At 33.5% G+C, this 22,181-nt stretch overlaps 1 protein-coding gene across 1 annotated transcript in view; it reads left to right on the top strand.

Moving 5' to 3' along the window:
- Positions 1 to 21,511, top strand: part of LOC149802776 (interphotoreceptor matrix proteoglycan 2-like) — a 32,684-nt gene extending 11,173 nt beyond the window's left edge. Inside the window, exons 3-9 of the mRNA XM_089952206.1 lie at positions 3,105 to 3,163; positions 3,885 to 4,048; positions 6,195 to 6,378; positions 7,767 to 7,967; positions 12,541 to 12,661; positions 13,371 to 13,481; positions 14,669 to 21,511. Of these exons, the coding sequence (XP_089808332.1) occupies positions 3,105 to 3,163; positions 3,885 to 4,048; positions 6,195 to 6,378; positions 7,767 to 7,967; positions 12,541 to 12,661; positions 13,371 to 13,481; positions 14,669 to 14,695 (867 nt within the window). The 3' untranslated portion in view covers positions 14,696 to 21,511. The remainder of the gene's footprint in view (positions 1 to 3,104; positions 3,164 to 3,884; positions 4,049 to 6,194; positions 6,379 to 7,766; positions 7,968 to 12,540; positions 12,662 to 13,370; positions 13,482 to 14,668) is intronic.
- The last annotated feature ends 670 nt before the right edge of the window (positions 21,512 to 22,181 follow it).

Here is a 22,181-nt window from a genome sequence, read left to right as displayed (position 1 = left end):
ACAAAAGTAAATTTAGTAATGGTCAGTTATACTATGCTCTGTATTGTGATGATCAGAAAATATGTTCAGTTTTGCTATAATAATAATAATAATAATAACAATAATAATAATTCCAATTTTTATAACAGCGTCTTCTACAATTTGATTGGATGTAAATGGTCACGTGATACTGATCTGGAATCTTTACATATCAGTAACTTCTGCGGACTACTTTTAGTTCCCTGTTTTCAAGTCTTTGTATGCAAAGTTTTATCTATATTAACTAGTTACACCCTAATAATAACAAGCCCCACCCACCCACTCCTGTGACTCCCGATCAAAATTTACAAACCCCAGATTAAAACATACCATTAGAAGTTAAAACAATGTAAATACACAGACCTACCTGCACTCCAACAGCCTCCCCTTTTGCTAAGAATGCATGCGGCAGCCTTTACAATTAAATCTTCAGAGATTGTCGATTGTTACGTGGACACTATGTTCCACCAACTGTTATTAAAGATCAGGGTCATATGTCAAGCAAGGAATCTCACTAAAAATGGACACGATTTTGCTTTTGAAAGATAGAAATCCGTAGAAAGTCCTATAGTAACCTTTATTATTATTATTATTATTATTATTAAATAAAAACAATTTAAAGTAGAGAGGAAATTCCTGAGTTAATAAAGCCACACACATTGAAATAGACATGACTGAAAAATCTGAATGTTATAGTTTGTTTTTATTTTATATGCTTTAGTGACACATCAGCATAATCCTGACCAAATTCTCTCTTCTAGATTACGAGATCTTGAACAAGGCATATGAACAAAGATAAACTCAAAATAGCTAAAATCATTTCAATACAGGGTAATTTAGATTTCTTCTAAATAGCACACATTTCAATATTCTGAGGCCTTTTCACAAGTCGAAATGTTTTCCTTGATAAGTCAGCTCATACAACACACAGAATGGTGCATCTGTTATAATCTCAATCAATCACAAAATGTTTAAATATACAGAAAAATTATTCTTATAAAATATTATCAAGGAAATATACAGTGATAATGGTTCTGTTTGTAAACTTGGTGATACATATCAATCTATAAAGATAAGTAAAGGTGATTGAATTTAAATTGACAATTAATGAGTGGATAAATTGTTCAATAACTTTATGGTCATATTAATTTCTCTTACTCAACATTAATGTTTTTTTATGCAATACATTGTTTAAATATAAAGAAAAACATAATGTTATGCTTCGAAGTTTAATTTGTCATCTTTACAGGAACAAATATTTTGGATAGCACCTGTCATAAATAATCGCAAAAAATGAACCTTAAGTATGTTTACTTCTGTAAAAATTCACAAATGGCGATAACTTAATTGAGATTGTAACTTTGAATTACCGACAAAGTTTTGATGGCGTAGACAACAGCAGCTCTATCTCCTATTTGATGAAGTGTATACATGTATCTAAGTAGTATTTTGCTCTCAATTTCCGAATGTATGTTATAGTTTCCGTACAAATTTTTTTCTTGTGTCTCTACATTTCAAGCAGGAGTTCTATGGATATTTGTTATTCCATTTCCTTGTCTGAGAAATTGATATGGAGACTGTGTATCTGTATGTGTGATTTGGATTTTCAACGTAGCTTTAACAAATTTTCAGTCATATCGCTAAGATGGCTGCAGTGTGGCAGTTTATAGAGATGTCTAGCATTGGGGCATCATGCCGCAGACATGTAGTATGATGCCACACCCAATCACATTATACCAACACTGGGACGACTAGTCGCAGCTGTTAGTACCATTGTTATATGTCTTTGGTATGGCTCGGCCGGGGTTCGAATCCGTAAGCTACCGCATCCGAGACTGACGGTCTAAACTATTGGCCGACGGAGCGGTCGAAATGGAGATTAGAATTCGATTTAACAGCTGTCCTTTTTAACATGAGTAATGGCCGTAAATCCTGGTACAACCCCCTCGTATTGAACATTTCATCTCTAATTTAAAGTGCAGTCATTTCTCGAATACATGTGACTTCAGCGTTTTCAGAGGTTATAATGTCTGCAAGAAAAAATGACTGGCGGTGCCACATGGTTGTCTAGGTTACTTGCAAATATTGAGTTTATCCATATTTATTCTTGAAAAATAATGAAAAATAGCAATAATAAAAAATATTTCGACTTGGTTTTAAATGCATGGTTATTAAAATACCGACGGTTTTCATGGATACTAAATACTGATAGTTTTCTCTGATGCTAACTACTAATGGATTTATGGATTTTAAAATGCCGATAGTCTTGATGTACACTGAAATACTAATAGTATTCATGGAGACTAAAATGCTATTTTTTTACATGTACAGATAGTGTTGTGTACTAAAATAACTCTAGTCTTGAAGTGTACTAAAATACGGATAGTTTTCATGTATACTAAAATACGGATAGTTTTCATGAACTGAACCAGATATCAGTTAATAAGAACATGTACAACATGCCTTTTACCCTAACTATTTTCATTTAAAACCAGGACAAAAATTAAACCCAATTATTTATGATTTCTACTTTTTAGGTAAAGGTAGACATGCAGTCGTTACCGTTTCGTTTAAACTTTTTGTTCAGTTATGTCTTCTCCTGTATACCCACAATGTGACCAAAAGTTTTAATTACTTTTATATTCTGTACATTCATACATCAAGCTCAAGCCATGGGTATATTCAACAATCTGTAATTTTATATATATATATATATATATATATATATATATATATATATATATATATATATATATAGTTGGATGATTTTCAATGTAAACAAATAAGAACAAGTCCTGCGCTTTTTCAGGACTATTTTAAAAGTTATAGCCTCTTGTGACTATGTATTCTATACCACATTCTTTAATGTCGTCATTATGTATTAAACTTAGAAGAAAAAAAACCTACATTTTTATTGATTAAAAAATCTACATAGAAAATTCTACATAAGTGCAATTTTAATTTTGATAAAGGCAATACCTCATTTCAACTTATATGAACATGATCTGGTTGGAAAGTAATAAATTCTTAGACTTCATAAATGTTAAGGTTAGGACGTGCTAAATAATTTAAAATTTTATTTTCAGCTAACTGAAGTCTTCAAAAGCCTAAAAGGTTTCAAATCAATCGACATTTTACTATTCAGGTAAATACTTTGTATTTTTATGAACATCTATATTACATGGTCATAATATTTTATTGTAGTGTACAAGCTCTTCCTTAAGTGTTTTATGGCTCTGCACGAGATTCAGTGGAAATTACTATTACGGTATGAAAAAAGAAAGATAAAATTATAGCACGTAGGTTTGTCAAGGGTTTTAAAATGCTCTTTCGTTTGGAAGAATAAACAGATCTCCTTTCGATAGGAGAGACCCAATAAAGATATTTTAAAAAAGAAAATTAAAAATTCATTAAAAGTATTTCATTTTTGCTCAAGTCTTTATTTAACAATTATAGTTAATATATACATATTTTCTCTTCAATTTCTCTCTCTATCCCTCGTTGCCTTAAAGTTTCGTTCGAAGATAATAACTTGCGTTCTGATTAATTTGCAAAAATGTTTATAACATTGTGAGTTTAATTTGTGTATTTCTATATTAGGCTTTTTATGATCCAAATATATGATAGCTACATCCAAAACCATGTGATTGAAATATAATACAACAGAGAATGAGATACACATATCTGATGAATTAGTTAAATATAAATACCTCAACATACATATTTTCTTTATTACTGTGTATTGCATTCAAACGTCAACCTCACCATCAAGTGTACATAGCGTATAAATGAAATTAATTGAGAAAACATTTGAATTTTGTCTGCATTATCTTTCTTCATTATCTTGTATTATCTTGCATTTGTAGACGTGGGTCAGTCATAGTGGATTACTCAGTAAACGTGTTCGGTACGGTTGATGTTCAAATGGTTACAGAGGAAATCGGATCAAAAATAGTCAGAAATTTAACCAGCATCGCCGGCGTGCTTGTTAACACAGCATATACAAATGAGTCCATGACAAGAAGATTGGGTAAATGTTAATAACTTATCAACGAGTCTATGCATAAAAGACTGGCTAAATTTTCATAAATTCCTGTAATCCGTGCAGAATCTGGTGTTTATTTCATAGCACGTTTGACCCCTAATACATATATAATCTGTAATTTGTCTCAAATCAAACTGTTCCGGTATTAAGTGCATTATCTGGGGTTTGGCTCGTAGCACGTTTGACCCCTAATACATATATAATCTGGGACTGATTCATAGTAAGTTTGACCTCTAGTGCATCTATAAACTGGGATTTGTCTTATAGTATATTCAAGCTTTATTACTTATTGATAACTATTGAGTCATCTGACAGACTCACTGGGATGCACAAGTTCAAGGTGATAGAAAGATATATTGAACATATTGAACAAAATCAAGACATATTGAACAACATGAGGACATGTTGAACAAAATCAGACATCCTGTCATCGAACCTCATGTCTTTGCCGTTTGAAATATTACTCTTAGCCGGTTGTATGCTACAATTGTAACATATAATGTATAATATACTTACCACGGCATATAGCAAATGTCACACAGTGTAAATGTAACTGTATTTAGATCAGGGTCACACAAGATATCATGCTACATAACGAATATTTGCATATAATTTTAATTGCTTTCAGTGGTGAAACTGACTAATGTAAACATTAAAACAGAATGCATATACACTGTGTCATTAAAACGAAATAAACAATTTTGGGCTTATATTTAATTTTTGGACATTGAATAAATTGATTTTGACAAAATAAAATAACAGGTCTTAGCTTTTATTCTCAAAATAAAAAACCCTTCTTCTAGATTTAAAACAAAGCATGAGAAGTCTACCAAGAAGAATGTTGGGGCTACAACAAGTTCAGTGCTGCTCGTTACAAATGAATTTAAACTATAGGTGCTATTGATATAGGGATTGGAAGGACGGTGCTGCAGTCACTAACACTATAAAAATTCGACCTATAGTCGTACAACGTAAGACGCCGACCATGATAGTTACGATGCGGGGATGGGAGATAGACCCCACTCCTCCCTCATCGTATCTGTCGAGACGATTTCATGCAGTGTTTGAATATTGGACGGACTTTACTATAACCATTTACAGATACTCTTAATTTCAGTTGTAAGTAGGTAGCGTAACCTGTTCGTGAACATGAAAATATATTTGAAGAAACGAAAATTGGTTACTCACGCGAAAGGTCAGTAATGAATCAGCCAAGTGACAAAGAGCTCATGAAAGCATTAAATCCAAAAGTCATTTGTATGTCAATCAAATCCAACACATCATTTTATTTGAATACTGCATTTCTACTAACAAAAACACACTTGACACTTTAGATAAAATATTAAGACCATTCCTTTGAAACTTCAGATCTTATAATGCTCGAGTCACTTATTTAATGTTGACGTAGTCTTTGCTTTATTGGAAAATAAATTCCCTGTTTTATACATAGGTTCATAGCAGAAGCCCTCAACAAGTATTAGTACGTTTAAAAAAGCTCTAATTCTTCTAGCAAATATCTTTAAAAAAGCAAAATAGAAATAACATAATTAATACCATTAAAAAGAGTTCTACTAATAAGAGTTAATGCTGTTTTATTTCATTTTTTCGTGTTATAAAATGTTTGTTGCCGACTCACACAGTCTCCATAACTGTTGGTCATTGTTTGTTGCGTGAGTCGGCATCGGACAGTTTATACCACGTCAAACTTGGAGAAAACATGATTCTCTTAAACATTTACATTTCGGTCAGTCAAGATAGTATGCTACATAGTGGATATTTAACTACATTTAGACCCTATCATGATACATTGTGAATATTTAACTATATTTAGATTCTATCATCCTACATAGTGAATATTTAACCATATTTAGACATTATCATGCGACATAGTGAATATTTAACTCTATTTAGATCATATCATGCGACATAGTGAATATTTAGCTATGTTTAGATCAGAGTCACATAATATGCGATGCTGCAAAGTGAAAACGCTGCTGTATTTATATCAGGATCTCACAAGATGTTGCATATTATATTTCGATGGTCTATATGCAAAAATCATTTGTTTCGAATCCTAGTATTCAGATGAATGTCTATTGTACAGCATTCAGTGCTTTCGTTCAACTTTCAGATACTCTGAGGACAAGAGACAAATGTTCCCTCGCCTCAGCAAATTTGTGTCCGTTTGGATACTACTGCAAGCCATCAATTGCGTCTACTTCAGTTATTTTGTGTATAGATCGCTGTAACTCCTCAGTGTGTCAGAACAATGGGGAATGCTATGTTGGACATCACAGTCATGATGTCCAATGCAGGTACAAGAGTATATAGCATCCAACAATACTTGATAATCAGCTTGTTGCATGGAAATTAATGTATGTATAGAAGTCTCTACTGGTTAGAAATGTCTGACAAAACCAAAGTAAAAACGTTCGTTACAAATAATGCAGCAAAATATCTCTTTACGAGTCATTGGAACGTCGTTACATACATTTTTTAACGATATTAACCCTGTATACATCTGATGAATATTGCTTGGTGCAATCAAATGAAACAAACAGTCTCAATTCTCACAAAGTATACATTTGAAATTTAACACATTGGAAATTTTCATTTCATTTATGCGTGTTTGTGCCTGTGTGTGTGTACACATATCTTGTAGAAAAGATACTTATATTCTTGATCAAGAGTAAAATATGTATTATTTTACACAATCTCGGAATGATAGATTGCATTTAGGATGCTACTACTGCTAATAATAATAATAATAATAATAATAAAATTAATGATAATAATAATAAGAAGAAGAAGAAGAAGTAGAAGAGAAATTTCTTTGTATATTAAGTCTTCCCTAAAACAAGTTTAATTGTTTTCTACAAAGGAATGCGAAAGATTTTAGAAACTTCAATAAAGAAGATGCACGGTTAAGTTTTTAAAATAAAAAAAGACTAGATTTAAATTTAGAATATAGCAAATAATGGTGGGTTGTTGTTCTCGTTAACGTTCACCCAGAACATATCTGCCTACAAAGTTCGTGCAATAGTGTCCCATGGATCAATCTACATAAATAACCGACCGTAACTCCAGTAGCTTCAACATCAATAGCTGAGGAAAAATAGTTATTACGTACCCTAACCAAAATGCAAGGATCTGAAAAGACGTATACAAGTCACTTAACGTACCTTAGGGAGAGTTGCGTTTACGAGATTCTGAGACTAACAGTGAGGCTAACAGTGTTTTATACTGACATTCTTTGAATATTTCATCCATGCTATCTAGCTGTACTTAGAGAAATGTCAGAAAGGAAGAGCTAAACGCACAATTAAAACGCTTAAGTCATTGATAACAACGCTGACAGAAAAGATGGTGTTTATATCCATTTTCCCATTCACCACGCATAAGAGACTATTGTGAACTTTCTGAGTATTTGTTTCAAAAGAGTTACTATTAAGCAAACAATGATTCACTGCACAATAGTCGTAGTTAGTTATTAAGTTATGATGTTAATCTCATCTCTCATAACCTTTGTCGACTGAATGCAACTGCAAACAAAAGTGTGATGCTTACCGAATGTCTGTATTCTAAGAATAACAAAATTCAAGAAGCACGCAAAGTTTCATTTAAATCCAGTATCAGATAATCTTCACACCTTACATTTCTTCTCAGAGGAAACATTTAAAGATCTTTTGCTTTATACATTCAGGTGTGCTATTTCGGAAAATGTTGCGTATTCTGGTGAACGATGTGAGACAAAGACAAAAGTAGTGACAGAACAGGAGAGGAATCTTTATCTCATCATCGCATGTTCAATTGTCGGCGTGATTCTTCTAGTTTTCATCTCAACGGTGTGCGTCATCAACCGGAAACGTAATCGACTTAAAAAAAGACTTACCGTTAGTCACGTGTAAGTAACATATTAACAAATACAAATAAAAACGTTTAATTCAGTGGGAACGATTGCATAATGCACAGTGCTTGTGTATAATTTAAGCATTTCATGGGAGAAATATAATGTTTACTCTCAGGTATTAAACGCAACAAATCCAAAGAATACATTGTATCGTGACTTCCACACAGATAACGGTAATATGCGCCATCTTACTATACAACTAGTAACGCAAATGAATACACAAATACAAAGCAAAGTATTATTTTTCAACTGAAATAGGAAACGATGCAAAATATCAATATTTCCTACAAAATTATAATTTGAGTGTTCAAAAGACGAGCCTTCAAATGACGGTATTTAATTAGGGAGATTCAATGATGAGGAAGCGAAAGGGTTCTATCATTTTTACCCATGCCTCCTTTCTTATTTAAGCGGTATTTAAATGGGGAGATTCAATGATGAGGAAACGAAAGGGTTCTAGTATTTTTACTCATGCCTCCTGGCTTGGTATATAAAATGCGTAGTAATTTAGTGATTTTCATAATTGTCGCAAAATCCGTCAAACGCTTTTCACGACGTAAACTGTACCCTTGTGGTATAATTGACTATGCTGTGTGAACGTGTGCAGCGATTTAAGGTTTAGATGCAGTCTCTGGGGATGGATGGAGAGCAAATAAACCTTTATGCATATGCTAATTAGTAAGCAGAAGGTGCAGAAGCTTCATGAAATGTGCCAGAGAAGATCCAGAGGTTCAACGGCCTGGCGGGTTTGTGGTTGTAGCAAGTGTGACTTTGCATTGTTTTATTTTCATTTGAACTGCAGTTTCAAGACTTGTATTTGCTTTATCATGCAAAGGAAATGAGTTATGTGTCTGTTCTAAGAAAACAAGTTGCTTTAGGATCGGAACATACACTGACAATTTATGACCCTTATTCCCAAGTAAAACAAACAGCACTATTAAAAAAGTGAAATCCTGCTTATTTTTGTTTGCCAAAGTTCACCTTATGGAGCTACTTCATTTTCAGCAAAATGTTTTTACGCCAACTCTGTCATCAGTCCGGGCTAATGATTCAGTCAGTATCTGAGACTCCAGTACATGGATCGTTAACTTACTTTATACCTGGAACCTACTGATACTATTATTTGTCACTTTAGTACCTCGTGTGACATAAGAGTAATAAGTCAATATTTACTTAGTCCCCTTTAGAACTCAACACACAAGTTGATACGCTTCGTACAGTCAAAGCAATTATGTATGATTATGTATGAAATCATGGGTCATACTGTTTCAATATTATCTTGTCCTATTTCTTTAATATATCTCATCCATGTCTTATTGATGTGGATTGAGATCAGGGCTATACTTGGCCAATCTTTTATAATGATGCTTTGAATACTAAACTAAGGGTATAGTTACATGAGTACACCGGATCGTAATTCCTTTGAAAGATCGATTTATTATTAGAAAGAACTATATCCGTTCATAATGTGTATATAACGCTCTCTTGTCAATTGTTCTGTGAACTTTGGTCTGAGTTCTGGAACTGATTCGGTGGTATTGCGGTCTCTGTTGTTTAGATTTTGATGTTATTAGGATAAAACCAGACAGACGTCTCATCGCTAAGACTATTGTTCTAGCTAGCATGCAACTAACTTGAATGGCTACATTCAAGGTATATTCAAAGCTGTTTTTTCCATGAATAATCTATACATTTTAGGTTCTGTGGAAGGAGAGAGAGAGAGAGAGAGAAATCTGTGGAGAAATCCGAAAGATAGAGATCCTTGAGACAGATACATAGACGTGATCGGTAGATCGATCGATGTATTTGCATTCGTTTGTTACAAAACCCCTAAAACATTGGTCGCCTCTCCCAGTCTGCTGAAGGATCCCTCAAGAGCCTTCCAATTCTCTGCAGACTCGTTGGTCCCGAAGCTTTGGTCCTCACTGCGAGAAAACCGTCCTTCAAGCCAACGTCCTAATGGCCAGCAGCATACTGGTTACATTAAACCCCACATAGTTCTACGACTCTCCATCCAAAATCATATCTACAGCTGACGAGTGTGCCCTTGAACGTAACTCAGTAAAATGATGTAGCTAAAGAAGAAAATAAACCGCAGTTGGCTAACGCTATACGTGATAAATGAAACCCGAGTAAATTTTCCCTCAAATATGATGCATAATTATATAGTATACATACTTCCATGACAACTTGATCCTGCCATCCATCCACTCACCGCTTCTATCACATTTCAAGTCAAAGGGTAGAATCATTGTTATATGATGCAATTAGATTTTTATTCCATAAATTTATCTGTACTTAATCTCTACAAAAATAACTTTACTCAATCACTAAATAAATCTTATTGCTTTTAGAATAAAGATAAATCTGCATGCAGATAGAAAGAAAACGACTGAAAACATGAACGTTTAAGAATATATATGAATTATTTAAGATAAATTGTATTATTTGTTATATAAACTATTCGCTACCGACTGACTTCGTTAAATAACAGGTTATGCAATTTACGCCATCATACAATATGGTGTTCACCCGATACGTCACAGGAAACGTTGTTTTTAGACATATGCAGACTACTTGTGTAATTATTATACCTAAAACTTCGTGTGTCACTAATGATCAAAAGAGCATACCATGCATCACGCTACAACCTGGGGTTAGATGGAGGGTACATAAGATAGTAGTCACTTAAAAGCAAACATAGCTAGTACACCAGTCACAAAGCTACATTTTGTTGTTAGATGGAGGATGCTAAAACCAGTGCTCCACTAATGAGCAAACATAATGGGTACGCCAGACGTTAAGTTACAACAATATATTTGATGAAGAGTGCATAAGAAAGTATATATATATATATATATATATATATATATATATATATATATATATATATATATATATATATATATATATACGTTGGCACATTCAAACTCGACTATTAAGTAACGGTTGGTGTGTATTCATGCATAATTGAAAATGGTAGCGATACAACATATATCGAAGAGTAATAATAATAAAGGTGTAAGTAAGCGAAACAGTGTCAGTCTACGTTTTCGTCCCTTCATGCTCAGACTTAACCAACTGCCGTGGCTGCGACGAGATGAACATCAACAAGCAAAGCCCTGAAAAATAGCTAGGTCGTGTTTTAGCTGACTGCTACAATATAATGAGATGTTGGAAATGTCCTGCTTGTGAGATAACAAGACAAGAACTTCTGCAATTGTTGATTGTAATTTGCTGTTAAGTCCCTATTGCGCGTTGAAAGGAGCTGAACTTGAAACAGATTGTTGCTGCTGATTTCAGTTGGAACTCCTCTTGTGTTTTGCCCCAGTTTGACTATACGCTAGGGTCAAATATTTGTCATCTGTTATGTACACTAGGTTGTTCATTATCTTGTATAAGATGGTTAACTTGACCTTAGATCGTCTGGATTAAAGTGATTCCCACTGGAGATGATCCAACATGGCACTTACACTTTCTAGTATTTCTGTATCAGTTTGTGGTGTATGTAGTGGATTACAATCCTTGCAGTCGTTGATTTCCTGGTAGACTATACAGTCGTGTGTAAACAGCCTTGTGCTGGATTTTTCGCTGGAAGATAGGTTTTTGATGAACACATGGAAGACGATGGGACCCAAAGCGCGTCCTTGAGATACTGCGTCAACAACCGGTGCTGATGTTCCTCCATTTACGAACACCATCTGCGATCTGTCAGAAAATCTCTGATCAATTTTAGAGCATTACCTCCTGATGCCGTCGTGGTCCAACTTATAAAGGAGTGTTTATTGGGGCCACAATCGAAATTGTATCACTATTGAGCAAACAAGAGTATATTAGGAATCCAGCTACAACAGGAGGTTAGCTCCTGCGTGTATAGGAACATTACGGGTCATATGTGACTTGAGGTACAGCTGGGTATAGCTAATAAAAAGCCGTAACCCACACCCGTCAAATTCGCCCTTGCGTGTAATGTCGTGAAACTCCTCCGACATTGTTCAAAATAGGGACTTGAAACTTTGTACTGTGATTGAGGTGAGTGGTTGGTCTATAAATGTACACAACGGTTTTCCAAATTTGATTTACTACCTGGAGTTTGTATTTGGGGCTGATATCATAGGGATATATGTCATAACAGACTCAAGTCAAAATATCTCATGAATTTAAAATGCAACCCGTAAGTCATACCCACGGGTAATATATCATCCATTGACTGTGCTTTTGAATATTTTGAGTTCTACGTCTGTCATTAATTAATCGTTTTATATTGGGAATAGTTTCTATTTATTCCACTGGTTTGTTGGTGTTCGTCGATCATATATTCTCTTATCTCCAAGTAATTTCCTCAATTGCAGTAAAAAGATAACAAAAACTGATTGTGAAATGTCTACCGAGGAACTAGTCATCATCAGACAATAAAAAATCGATACAACTAGAAATAAAAGATTAGAAAGAAACAAAAATATACCGATTGTCATTTGTTTTAAACATTGTGATGCTTGCTGTTCTTTTTTTAACATAATAATCGCTTTGACAATCTCAGTATAAATGCACTATATCTGAAATGCAGTTTGCATCTGGATGAAATGCACAAAATGTCTGACAATGGTGTCCCAGCCATGGATGAAAGATACGTCATCAGCCTTAATCCAGCTTTAAGAAGATATCCAGAAGGATACAGTGATGGAAGGGTAAGTCACGACGCAGTGGAGGGATGGGGTTAGAGGCCGAATAATATTCGCTCAGTGTAGTATTTTAAGTACTAAAGGCATTAGTTTTTAATTTAATAGATAGCAAAAGTGAAGATTATTTATTTATTTATTTGGGAACACTATGCACTCTTTTAAAGCTTTCTTGAACTGGTTAAGATGCACGGCTCCAAATAGTTGGTGTATCTCAAGGCAGAACAGGATTGTGTTTATCTAATTTTCTACCTGCTCGTCTGTCTCTAATTATATTTCTCTGTCTCCTTCATTATGATACAGACAGGTGCACCCAAATGAAATGCCATGATATTTTGTCAATTCTTTTCAGAATGTATGACATCAGTTTAACTTCTTGCTTCACATGATAATGCCATATTACAAAGTACAATGTAAACAACTATTCTTAATTTAATTTGCTATATGTGTATTATTTAGTCTACCAGAAACCATACCTAGTCACGATCCCACTCTATTATTTTCAGCCAGTCTTCTTATCTGTTCATATCTATTTATCTGTCCGTCCGTGCGCCTGCCCGCCCATCCGTCTATCAGTCTTCATGTTACGTATTCTGTATATCTGACTTATACATCTATGTTTTATGTTGTTAATGTTTGTTCCAATGAATTCATGTAATAATTAATGAAGATTCCTACAGCTTCATTGAAATCAATTAATTATAATTACGATATACAGGGCGCCTTTCGTCACCAAGACCAGGGGCTAGATGGCGGTTATATGCAAGTACAGGACAGTGGTAGGCGCAACAGTGACGCAGACTACGATTACATTAGTCCGCATCTTGAGGTATATTTGTAATCTTCGCATACAAGCTTCTAAAAAATCTGCACAGAAAGGCGTCACAAGTAATCTTGATACGAGTAGCTTTCAAAAATATTTTTGCACATGCATTTGTGAGCCTTTTCCTGGATTGTTGTTTTGAAATATCAAACCTAGGTGCTACCTGGAACTTATTACAAACTGTCTTGAAAGATCAGATGCCGCCCGAAACTTATTATGACATGTCTTGGAATAGTAAACCTAATGCTACCTGGAATTTATTACAGCCTGGTCTGATATGTCAAACCTTCAGCTTATTACGACCTGGTTTGAAATGGTAAACCTTCATGTTCCTTGGAAATTTCTAAACGTCCGAATTTGATGTAAAAACCTCTATCTATTATTTATATGAAGGTTATGAAAATGCAGCACTCACTCTGAATCTTTAAACAAGATATTTTAATAAATGTTTTTATTATTCAATCATCAGCTTACATAAGGAAAGAAAGGAATTTAAAATTGTTTGCATTACAGTATAATTACACGTGCTGATTGCGTTATACAGTTGTTAAACAAAAACGATAATGATCATGATGATGACGACGATGACTGCTGACGAAATTTAAGTTTACAGTCTTAGAGTAGAGTAAAACCCTGATGTGCATAAGGCGTTTGCTATACCATACTCCAATTGTACAATTCCAGTCTTGTTACATGAGATACTAATATTTATTCTTGTGTAACTTTATTCTTGCAACAAACAATGACAATATTGCACCTTGTGTAACTAAAGTCTTGCTACAAACGATTAACAACATTTCACCTTTCGTAACTCTAGTCTTGCTACAAACAATAGCAATATTAAACGTTGTATGACTCCAGTCTCGCTGCAAACAATGACAATATTCTACCTTGTGTAACTCCAGTCTTACTAGAAACAATAACAATATTTCACCTTGTGTAACTCCAATCTTGCTACAAACAAGAACAATAGTCCACCTTGTGCAACTCCAGTCTTGTAAACAATAGCAAAATTCCACCTTTTGTAACTGCAGTCTTGTTACATACCATAATAAATTCCCACAAACTGTAACTCAAACCATGATACAAACCAAAATATTATTCCATCTTGCAGTATTATTATTATTATTATATTATTATTATTATTTTTATCATCATCATTATTATTATTATTATTATTATTATTATTTCAGACTGGATCAAGAGCACATCGTTATTGAACAGTATACAGCTAGCAATTATACCGTAATAAACTGTAACTGTCTGATGTAAAAGAAATGTGTATAAACGATTTTATCAGCAAAAGAGGACAATGTCATACGAATTTTGCAATGTTATGCTATGTGCAAATGTTTGCCCGAACACAATGAGAGAGTAAGAAACTGAGGGATCATAATCTTTTCTGTGTCTTCATGTTGCAGGAAGATTGTGTATATAATCTTTATTCTTCTAAAATTGCTCAACATATACATTAATTATATCTTGATATTCCATACTTTAAAAATAGCAAAATAGCTTGTGCTACTGTTGCTCTGTCTTCTTAAAGTTTAGCTCACAGATGAACGCGCGTCGATGAATCGGTTTAATTGTGTAAGCAAAAAGACGTAGCAGATATAGCATTGAATCATCACTCTAAATCATTAAAATACGATTATGACACGATATCGTCTTCTGCAAAACACATACTTTTTTCTTCTTTCTTTAATATGTGCGTACATTAATGAATGCACAAATATACCCATTGTTTATGGTAAGCACTATATTCAATGCAGTATCGTTAAGTTTATAATATTTTCTATTTTCCAGAAATTATTGAATATTTGAGCGAAAGGGTTTTTAAATTTTCGCGCGACATAAGGCGAATATGGTATGGTAAGTCTGGATGCGATTGACTCTCGTGGCGATAAATCTCAGTAGTAGCCACAACGATTACATAAATCGGATGTGCACTGTGTCATCATTTTTGTTGAAATACTTGTGAATCAGGCGAAGGAAAATGACGCGAAACTTGTTGAATAAAATGAATTGTAGCTTTTTATTAACAGCTTTTTATTTTTGTAGAAAACTTTTAATCAGAAACTTGTTAGTTCCTTTGCTTTATATGTACTATGTATTTTGATTTTTGGTATTGTTTAGGTTCCTTAAAATCACGTTAAACATGAAAATATAATAACATCTAAAAGTGTTATAGCATACAATTATAAAATATGTTTAACATGAAAATGTATTAACTTCTTATTTTGTCACTAGAGGTACATAATTTCATGTTTGACATAAAAATGTTATAATTTTTCATGTTGTCACTGCATATATTCAAATCGTTGTTAACATGTAAATATAATATCTTCTAATGATGTCGCTACAAGTTTATACAAATCATATTTAGATGAAAATGTAATAACTTCTAATGTTGTTGCCACGAGTTTATGCAAATCATATTTAGATGAAAATGTAACAACTTCTAATGTTGTTGCCACGAGTTTATGCAAATCATATTTAGATGGAAATGTAATAACTTCTAATGTTGTTGCCACGAGTTTATACAAATCATATTTAGATGGAAATGTAATAACTTCTAATGTTGTTGCCACGAGTTTATACAAATCATATTTAGATGGAAATGTAATAACTTCTAATGTTGTTGCCACGAGTTTATACAAATCATATTTAGATGGAAATGTAATAACTTCTAATGTTGTTGCCACGAGTTTATGCAAATCATATTTAGATGGAAATGTAATAACTTCTAATGTTGTTGCCACGAGTTTATGCAAATCATATTTAGATGGAAATGTAATAACTTCTAATGTTGTTGCCACATGTTTATGCAAGCAGGTTTAATGTGAAAATATAATAACATCTAATACTGTCACTACAAGTATATATCAATTATGTTCAATATAAAAATGTAACAATTTCTAAGGAGAGGGAGAGAGAGAATAACCCTAATCGTATAAGGTAAGGTAAGAATTCTTTTATTTCAGACTTCAAAGTGTATATATATATATATATATATATATATATATATATATATATATATATATATATATATATATATATGCTACGCTCAGAGAAAACTAGTATCGAACTAGCCTAAGCGCTTTCGACTCTTAATGAGTCTTTTTCAAAGGCAAATACTAAACATAGACAAGACAAACAAATACAACAGAAAAACCATTGTCTTTGCAAAACTTTACATGACTCTAACTTGTTGCGTATGCTGGAAGATATTTTATATTGTCCTAGAAATCGACGAGCCCTAGCAACATCTGTTATTTTATGTTAATTTATATACGCGCAAATTATATCCCAGATATTTCATTGTTATAGTTGCAATTATAGGCTATTATGTGACTAGTAAGCAAATTTAGTGAATGTTTGAAAAGAAAACATGTAGGCTGCTAAACGATAATTGTATTTGTGAATGACTGTCTTTTTCTAGTCGTCTTGGTTTAAACCACATGGTTTCAATGTTCTAAGGCGGCCTATCTAAAAAGATTACTTTTCTTTCCTGGTTTCTGAACTCCATTTGGGGTTGTGTGCAATTGCTATAAGTGTTATATCACTGAAATTGTGGCCAGTGGAGGAGAAGTGTTCTGCGACTGGGCTTCTGTACAGCTTCTTTGTCATTCAATAAGATATATGTTCGTAGTCAGTTTATTACATTTATCTTAATCAATCCCTGACATACGTGTTCCCTTACTGGATCCAGTGCACTTAAAAGGACTGTCAATTGCCATATGATTTATATATATATATATATATATATATATATATATATATATATATATATATATATATATATATATATATATATATATATATATATATATATATATATATATATATATAAAGAGAGAGGGAGAGGGGGAGAGAGGGAGGGAGAGAGAGGGAGATGCAATTAAAATATTCTTACACTTTTTATGTAAAATTAAAGCTATCAGATGATAATTTGTCTACCTTGCTCAATATATCTCAGAACTTTAATGTACTCAGCATAAATATGAAAATACACATATGTCTCACAAAAGTTTGAATTTTAATATGCTACATATAATATACCAGGTTAGTAAAGCATATCTCTCTCTCTCTCTCTCTCTCTCTCAACAAGCTTTTGCCAATCTAGTTTCAGTAATGATACTCATAGTATCGAAAGAAACATTTTTTGAATTACAAACAAAATCAAATATAAACTTATGTTTCTTCAAAGCTATCGCTCTAAACTGTTATATTTAAAGAATATTTCCATGTGCTGAAAACGCATACCGCAGGCTGCCATTTAATATTGTTTTTTCATGCGATTGTTTTTGTAATTTTGAGTAGGTTTTAGTATTTGCGTTTTTTCTATTCCAGCATTTAATACTTATAACATTGAACTTATATATAATGTACGTGTTTGGTTCATTCACATTCGTCTAAATCATATTTCAGCCTCGTTATGTTTTGGAGAGGTTCATTACAATATAGTATTCAAGCTTCATTGTGTATTCAGATAATTTAATGCCGATCTACCTTATTATTAGATGTACGTGAATGAAATCCTCAAGCTGTTCCAAAATAATTGTAAGACAAGCACAACATTTTTATTAAAGGATACAGTTCCGTCTAGATAACGTTGTTGTGAAAGCATACAATTCAGTCTAGATAACAGTATTATGTAAGGATACAATTCAGTCTAGGTATAAGTATTAGGAAAGGATACAATTCGGTTTAGCTAACATTAATATGAAAGGATACAATTCAGTCTACGTAACTTGTCTACGTACCATTATTATGAAATCATGCAATTCAGTCTAGGTAACATCAATATGATGGGATTCAATTCAGTCTAGGTAACATCAATATGAAGGGACACAATTCAGTCTAGGTAACATTATTATAAAATGCCACAATTAAGTCTAGCTAACTGTAATATGAAAGGGTACACTTCAGTCTACGTAACAATATTATGATAGGTTGCAATTTAGCGTACGTAATAGTATCATGATAGGATGCATGTTAACATTAACTTTCAGTGGAGCTACGGTATGAATATAACGCACATTCAACTTCATGTATGCCAATGGTAGTAAATATTTAAATTGTATGATCGTGACAATTTGCTAAATAAAACCAATTTTCGATTTGTAGATTCCAATAACATTGTAGAGGATAAGTAAAATGTAAGAAAAATTATTTGATAAAGATAACAAAAAAATCCAATGCAGTTGCACCTCCTGATAACAATGGGACCATTGCGGTTTGCTGCTGCATATATAAAATGCCTTTTAATTAATGTATTCCAGTTTTATTTATATATTCCTTATAATATTAAACAGATTTTACATTATCAATGTGAAATATTTTATTTTCAACAACATTGTTTCAGTTCATACTTTTTATAGAGACGAGTCGCACTATTATTACTCGTTCTGATTTGAATCGCTTGACTTTTTGGATACACGATAATGTTAATACGAGTGATAAAACTACAATGTTTGTTACATTAATTAAATCATATGTTGGCTGAAATATTGAGATATGATGTCACGGTACAATTTGTTCCCCAAATCTATAGTTTATGATACTACAGTTAAAAACTAATTCATGCGTATAAGATAACTGTGTTTACGAAGAGAAATATAGAAGTTTTCTTTATGACAGTATCTAGGGGGACCCTTGAGTAATAATTATACGAAGTTATATATGTATCTGCATCAGACTAAGTATAGACATGTTACTATCATTGGTTCTGAAATAGAAACACAAACGCAAATAGTGGGATAATCTTGTCTATAGCTTGCGACAACCAAATAGTTTAATAACGTGTATCATAGAAGACGAAATGACATGCCTAAACTAAGGAAAATGTGGCATGTCAGCTTTTCGTTCGTGTAAATGGTGACCAGTCTGCCTATGCTCCACTTGTCGGAGAGGATCAGATATAGCCTTTGCAGTTGATAACCCAATCCGCCAAAACAGCAGCCTCCTCGATTGCTTTTCGCGTCGCGTGAACTTGTAGGCTACCTAATGCACACTATATAAGGTTGTAAGCATGGACTAGTCAGTTGATTTCATTGATTAAGAGTCGTCTGCTTGGTCAAACCGATCCAGTGGGGTTGTATCCTATATCATGGTGGTCCACAGAGCCGCTAGGAAGTATCTAATAATGAAGTTTGGAATTAAATCAATGCATACTCATTCCGCTAATTATTCTAACTGTAAAGTCCAGCAAGTAATCAATTTGAAAAGTTCTAATATTGAATATAAATTCTAAATGTATCCATTTGTATCAAATTACAATCAGCTAAAGCAGGTTTATGACAAATTGGTTTTTAACGCGCAAAACATCTGGAAATGTATGTTCATGGATGTACACTATTTCCTCACTAGCCAAGACTGCATCGTAACATTCTGCAGTTTAAAACTCCCCTCTCCGGTTCGTACATGGATGACAGTTGGCTGAAATTAATAAATAGAAACAATGTTTCACTGAAGAATCGAAATTGTAACTTATACTGTTATGGTGGGGTAGAGGGAGCAATTTCATTGAAGGTTTTCGCATGATTTTTATCACTGGAAACGTGGTGTGAATCAGCAAGACAATTACAAATAAAAGGGGGATACTGCTGAGGTTTATATTGTATATTTTACATTGAGTTTAGTCCTATATATCATGAATTCACAATATGCAAGTTGTTATAAACCAAGCGAACAATATTTTCCTTCTATAAGCTGTATGAAATTAAATTACCATTAATCTAATAATTGCTACTAACAGCATACCTTTTTCAAGCCTTCTCCTCGCACTATTTCTGAAATAAGAACATCAACCCAATTAGTTGGTTAATTCGGCCGAGGTCCAAGGAAATCCAATAGTTGAATATCTCAGATCCTTGAGACGCACTGTCATGTTTATTCTAAGGTAATCGATTATACCAGCGTCCCTTTTGGTGACGAAGCTGACCAGCCTTGCATAGTTCTCACGGTTCGGACAAATCCTGGCTCTGCAACTTAATACCTCATGCCACATACCTCTGCGGTTACTCTTTCTTGAGGATATTTTAGGTTGGCAATATCCCCTCTGGACACAGAAATAGCGTAGACCCCTCTGGTCACGAGGGGATACCACTTGTTCCACTTTACCCCATTTATACTAATGCAATCTAAGCAAGACTGTATGCATGCATGAGTTAGATGAGCTCAGTGATTCCTTGTCTTCGTCCTGGATCAAAGCAGTCCTATGGGTTTACACACTTTACCGATGGGCCTATAACCCATTTACCGCCACTAATTCTCAAAAATACACGTGGAAACGCGATTGATTACAGATTCTACAACAAAGCACCCATCTAGATAGTAAAGAACCACTTAACTTGGCTTCAACCATTGAAAAAATTTTAACTTCTTGTCTTGTTGTGGAAATTGCTCGACCTCTCTAGTAAAACAGTATACGATTTTGAGTACATTGTAACCAAAGATTTATATCACTTTAAAGTTTTCAACAAATTGAATAAAAATAGAAAATGTAAATTATTCATGTTTATGTGCAATGAAGACCTATTATGTATTACAGTGAGTGTGGGTTACATATAATGATAAAGGAATCTATGTTAAATTTACAAATGAATCACTAAATTAACTGCTTTGTGTCATGGGAGAGCTTTAACAACTGACAGAGGTATTGCAAACTGATATGTTTTTCCTTGTAAAAATTCTGTCAATACTACTCAACCTCCACTAATTGAACTTTTGACCCTTTCACTATCCCTCCTCTCTATGGTTATTAAAGGATAATCAATATTCATTGGAGATACAAAGTGTCAACATGAAAATAGAAACGCTGTACATTTGGGCTATGTCCGACGAGTTAAACTATAAGGATTCGCAAGGAATTGTGAATATGATTCTGCTACCTTTTTTCTTCCCTGTTCACGAGATATATAAAAATATTAAGAAAATATTTAAGGAATTTAATTCGCTAAGTGAACATTGTTACAAAAGATTTTAATGTACCGTTCGCAATTGAACGTTCTACTCATAAATTTTGAACCTTCTTATGTTGTCAGCTTCATTTATTTTAAAAAGTTTTTTTTATTGCATTTCAGGTCTGTGCTGTGATTCGTTTTGTGACTTATTACTTATGTACCAATGATTACTGAATTTTCCAAAATCCACTTTTCTCCTAAACGATTCAATCGATTTTCAGGATCGAGATATCGTTGGATTTGTCTTGTTCATTCACATCTTGCAGTTATCACACATGACAATCGGATCCTCCACTCGCAAATTCATAAACCAGTGTCTCTATTGGGGTTGTCGATCTAATTCTGTCGATGTATTGGATTTGAAAATTTGGCTATTCGGTAGCTCGCTATAGTAAAAAACCCCAACACATTTCACTCCACAGATGGCAGATGAGGAGTGAAATCCATTTGGTATTGCTGGATAGGGCTTGTTAAGGCTGGTCTAGCAAAGCAAACCGCATTAAATACCTTTCATGTGCTACCGAGATATCGAGAAAGAAGTGATTTTCGGAGTTTTAAATTTAAGGCTAAGATTGTAATAAAAATCAACTGTTACTGAAATTGGCTCGATCGATTTTCGTATTCATAGGGCTGCTAATGCCGATCTAGCAAAGTAAACTGCACGAAAAATTCCCAAGCGTTACCAAGATATGAAAAAAGAGCTATTTTCGGACTTGGCAATTTCAGTTCAGAGTTTAGG

Source organism: Sinohyriopsis cumingii, chromosome 3 (assembly GCF_028554795.1).
Source record: "Sinohyriopsis cumingii isolate HCF-2022 chromosome 3, ASM2855479v2, whole genome shotgun sequence".
In the NCBI taxonomy this organism is placed as follows: Eukaryota; Metazoa; Mollusca; class Bivalvia; order Unionida; family Unionidae; genus Sinohyriopsis; species Sinohyriopsis cumingii.
This window is presented reverse-complemented; position numbering and strand designations above follow the sequence as displayed.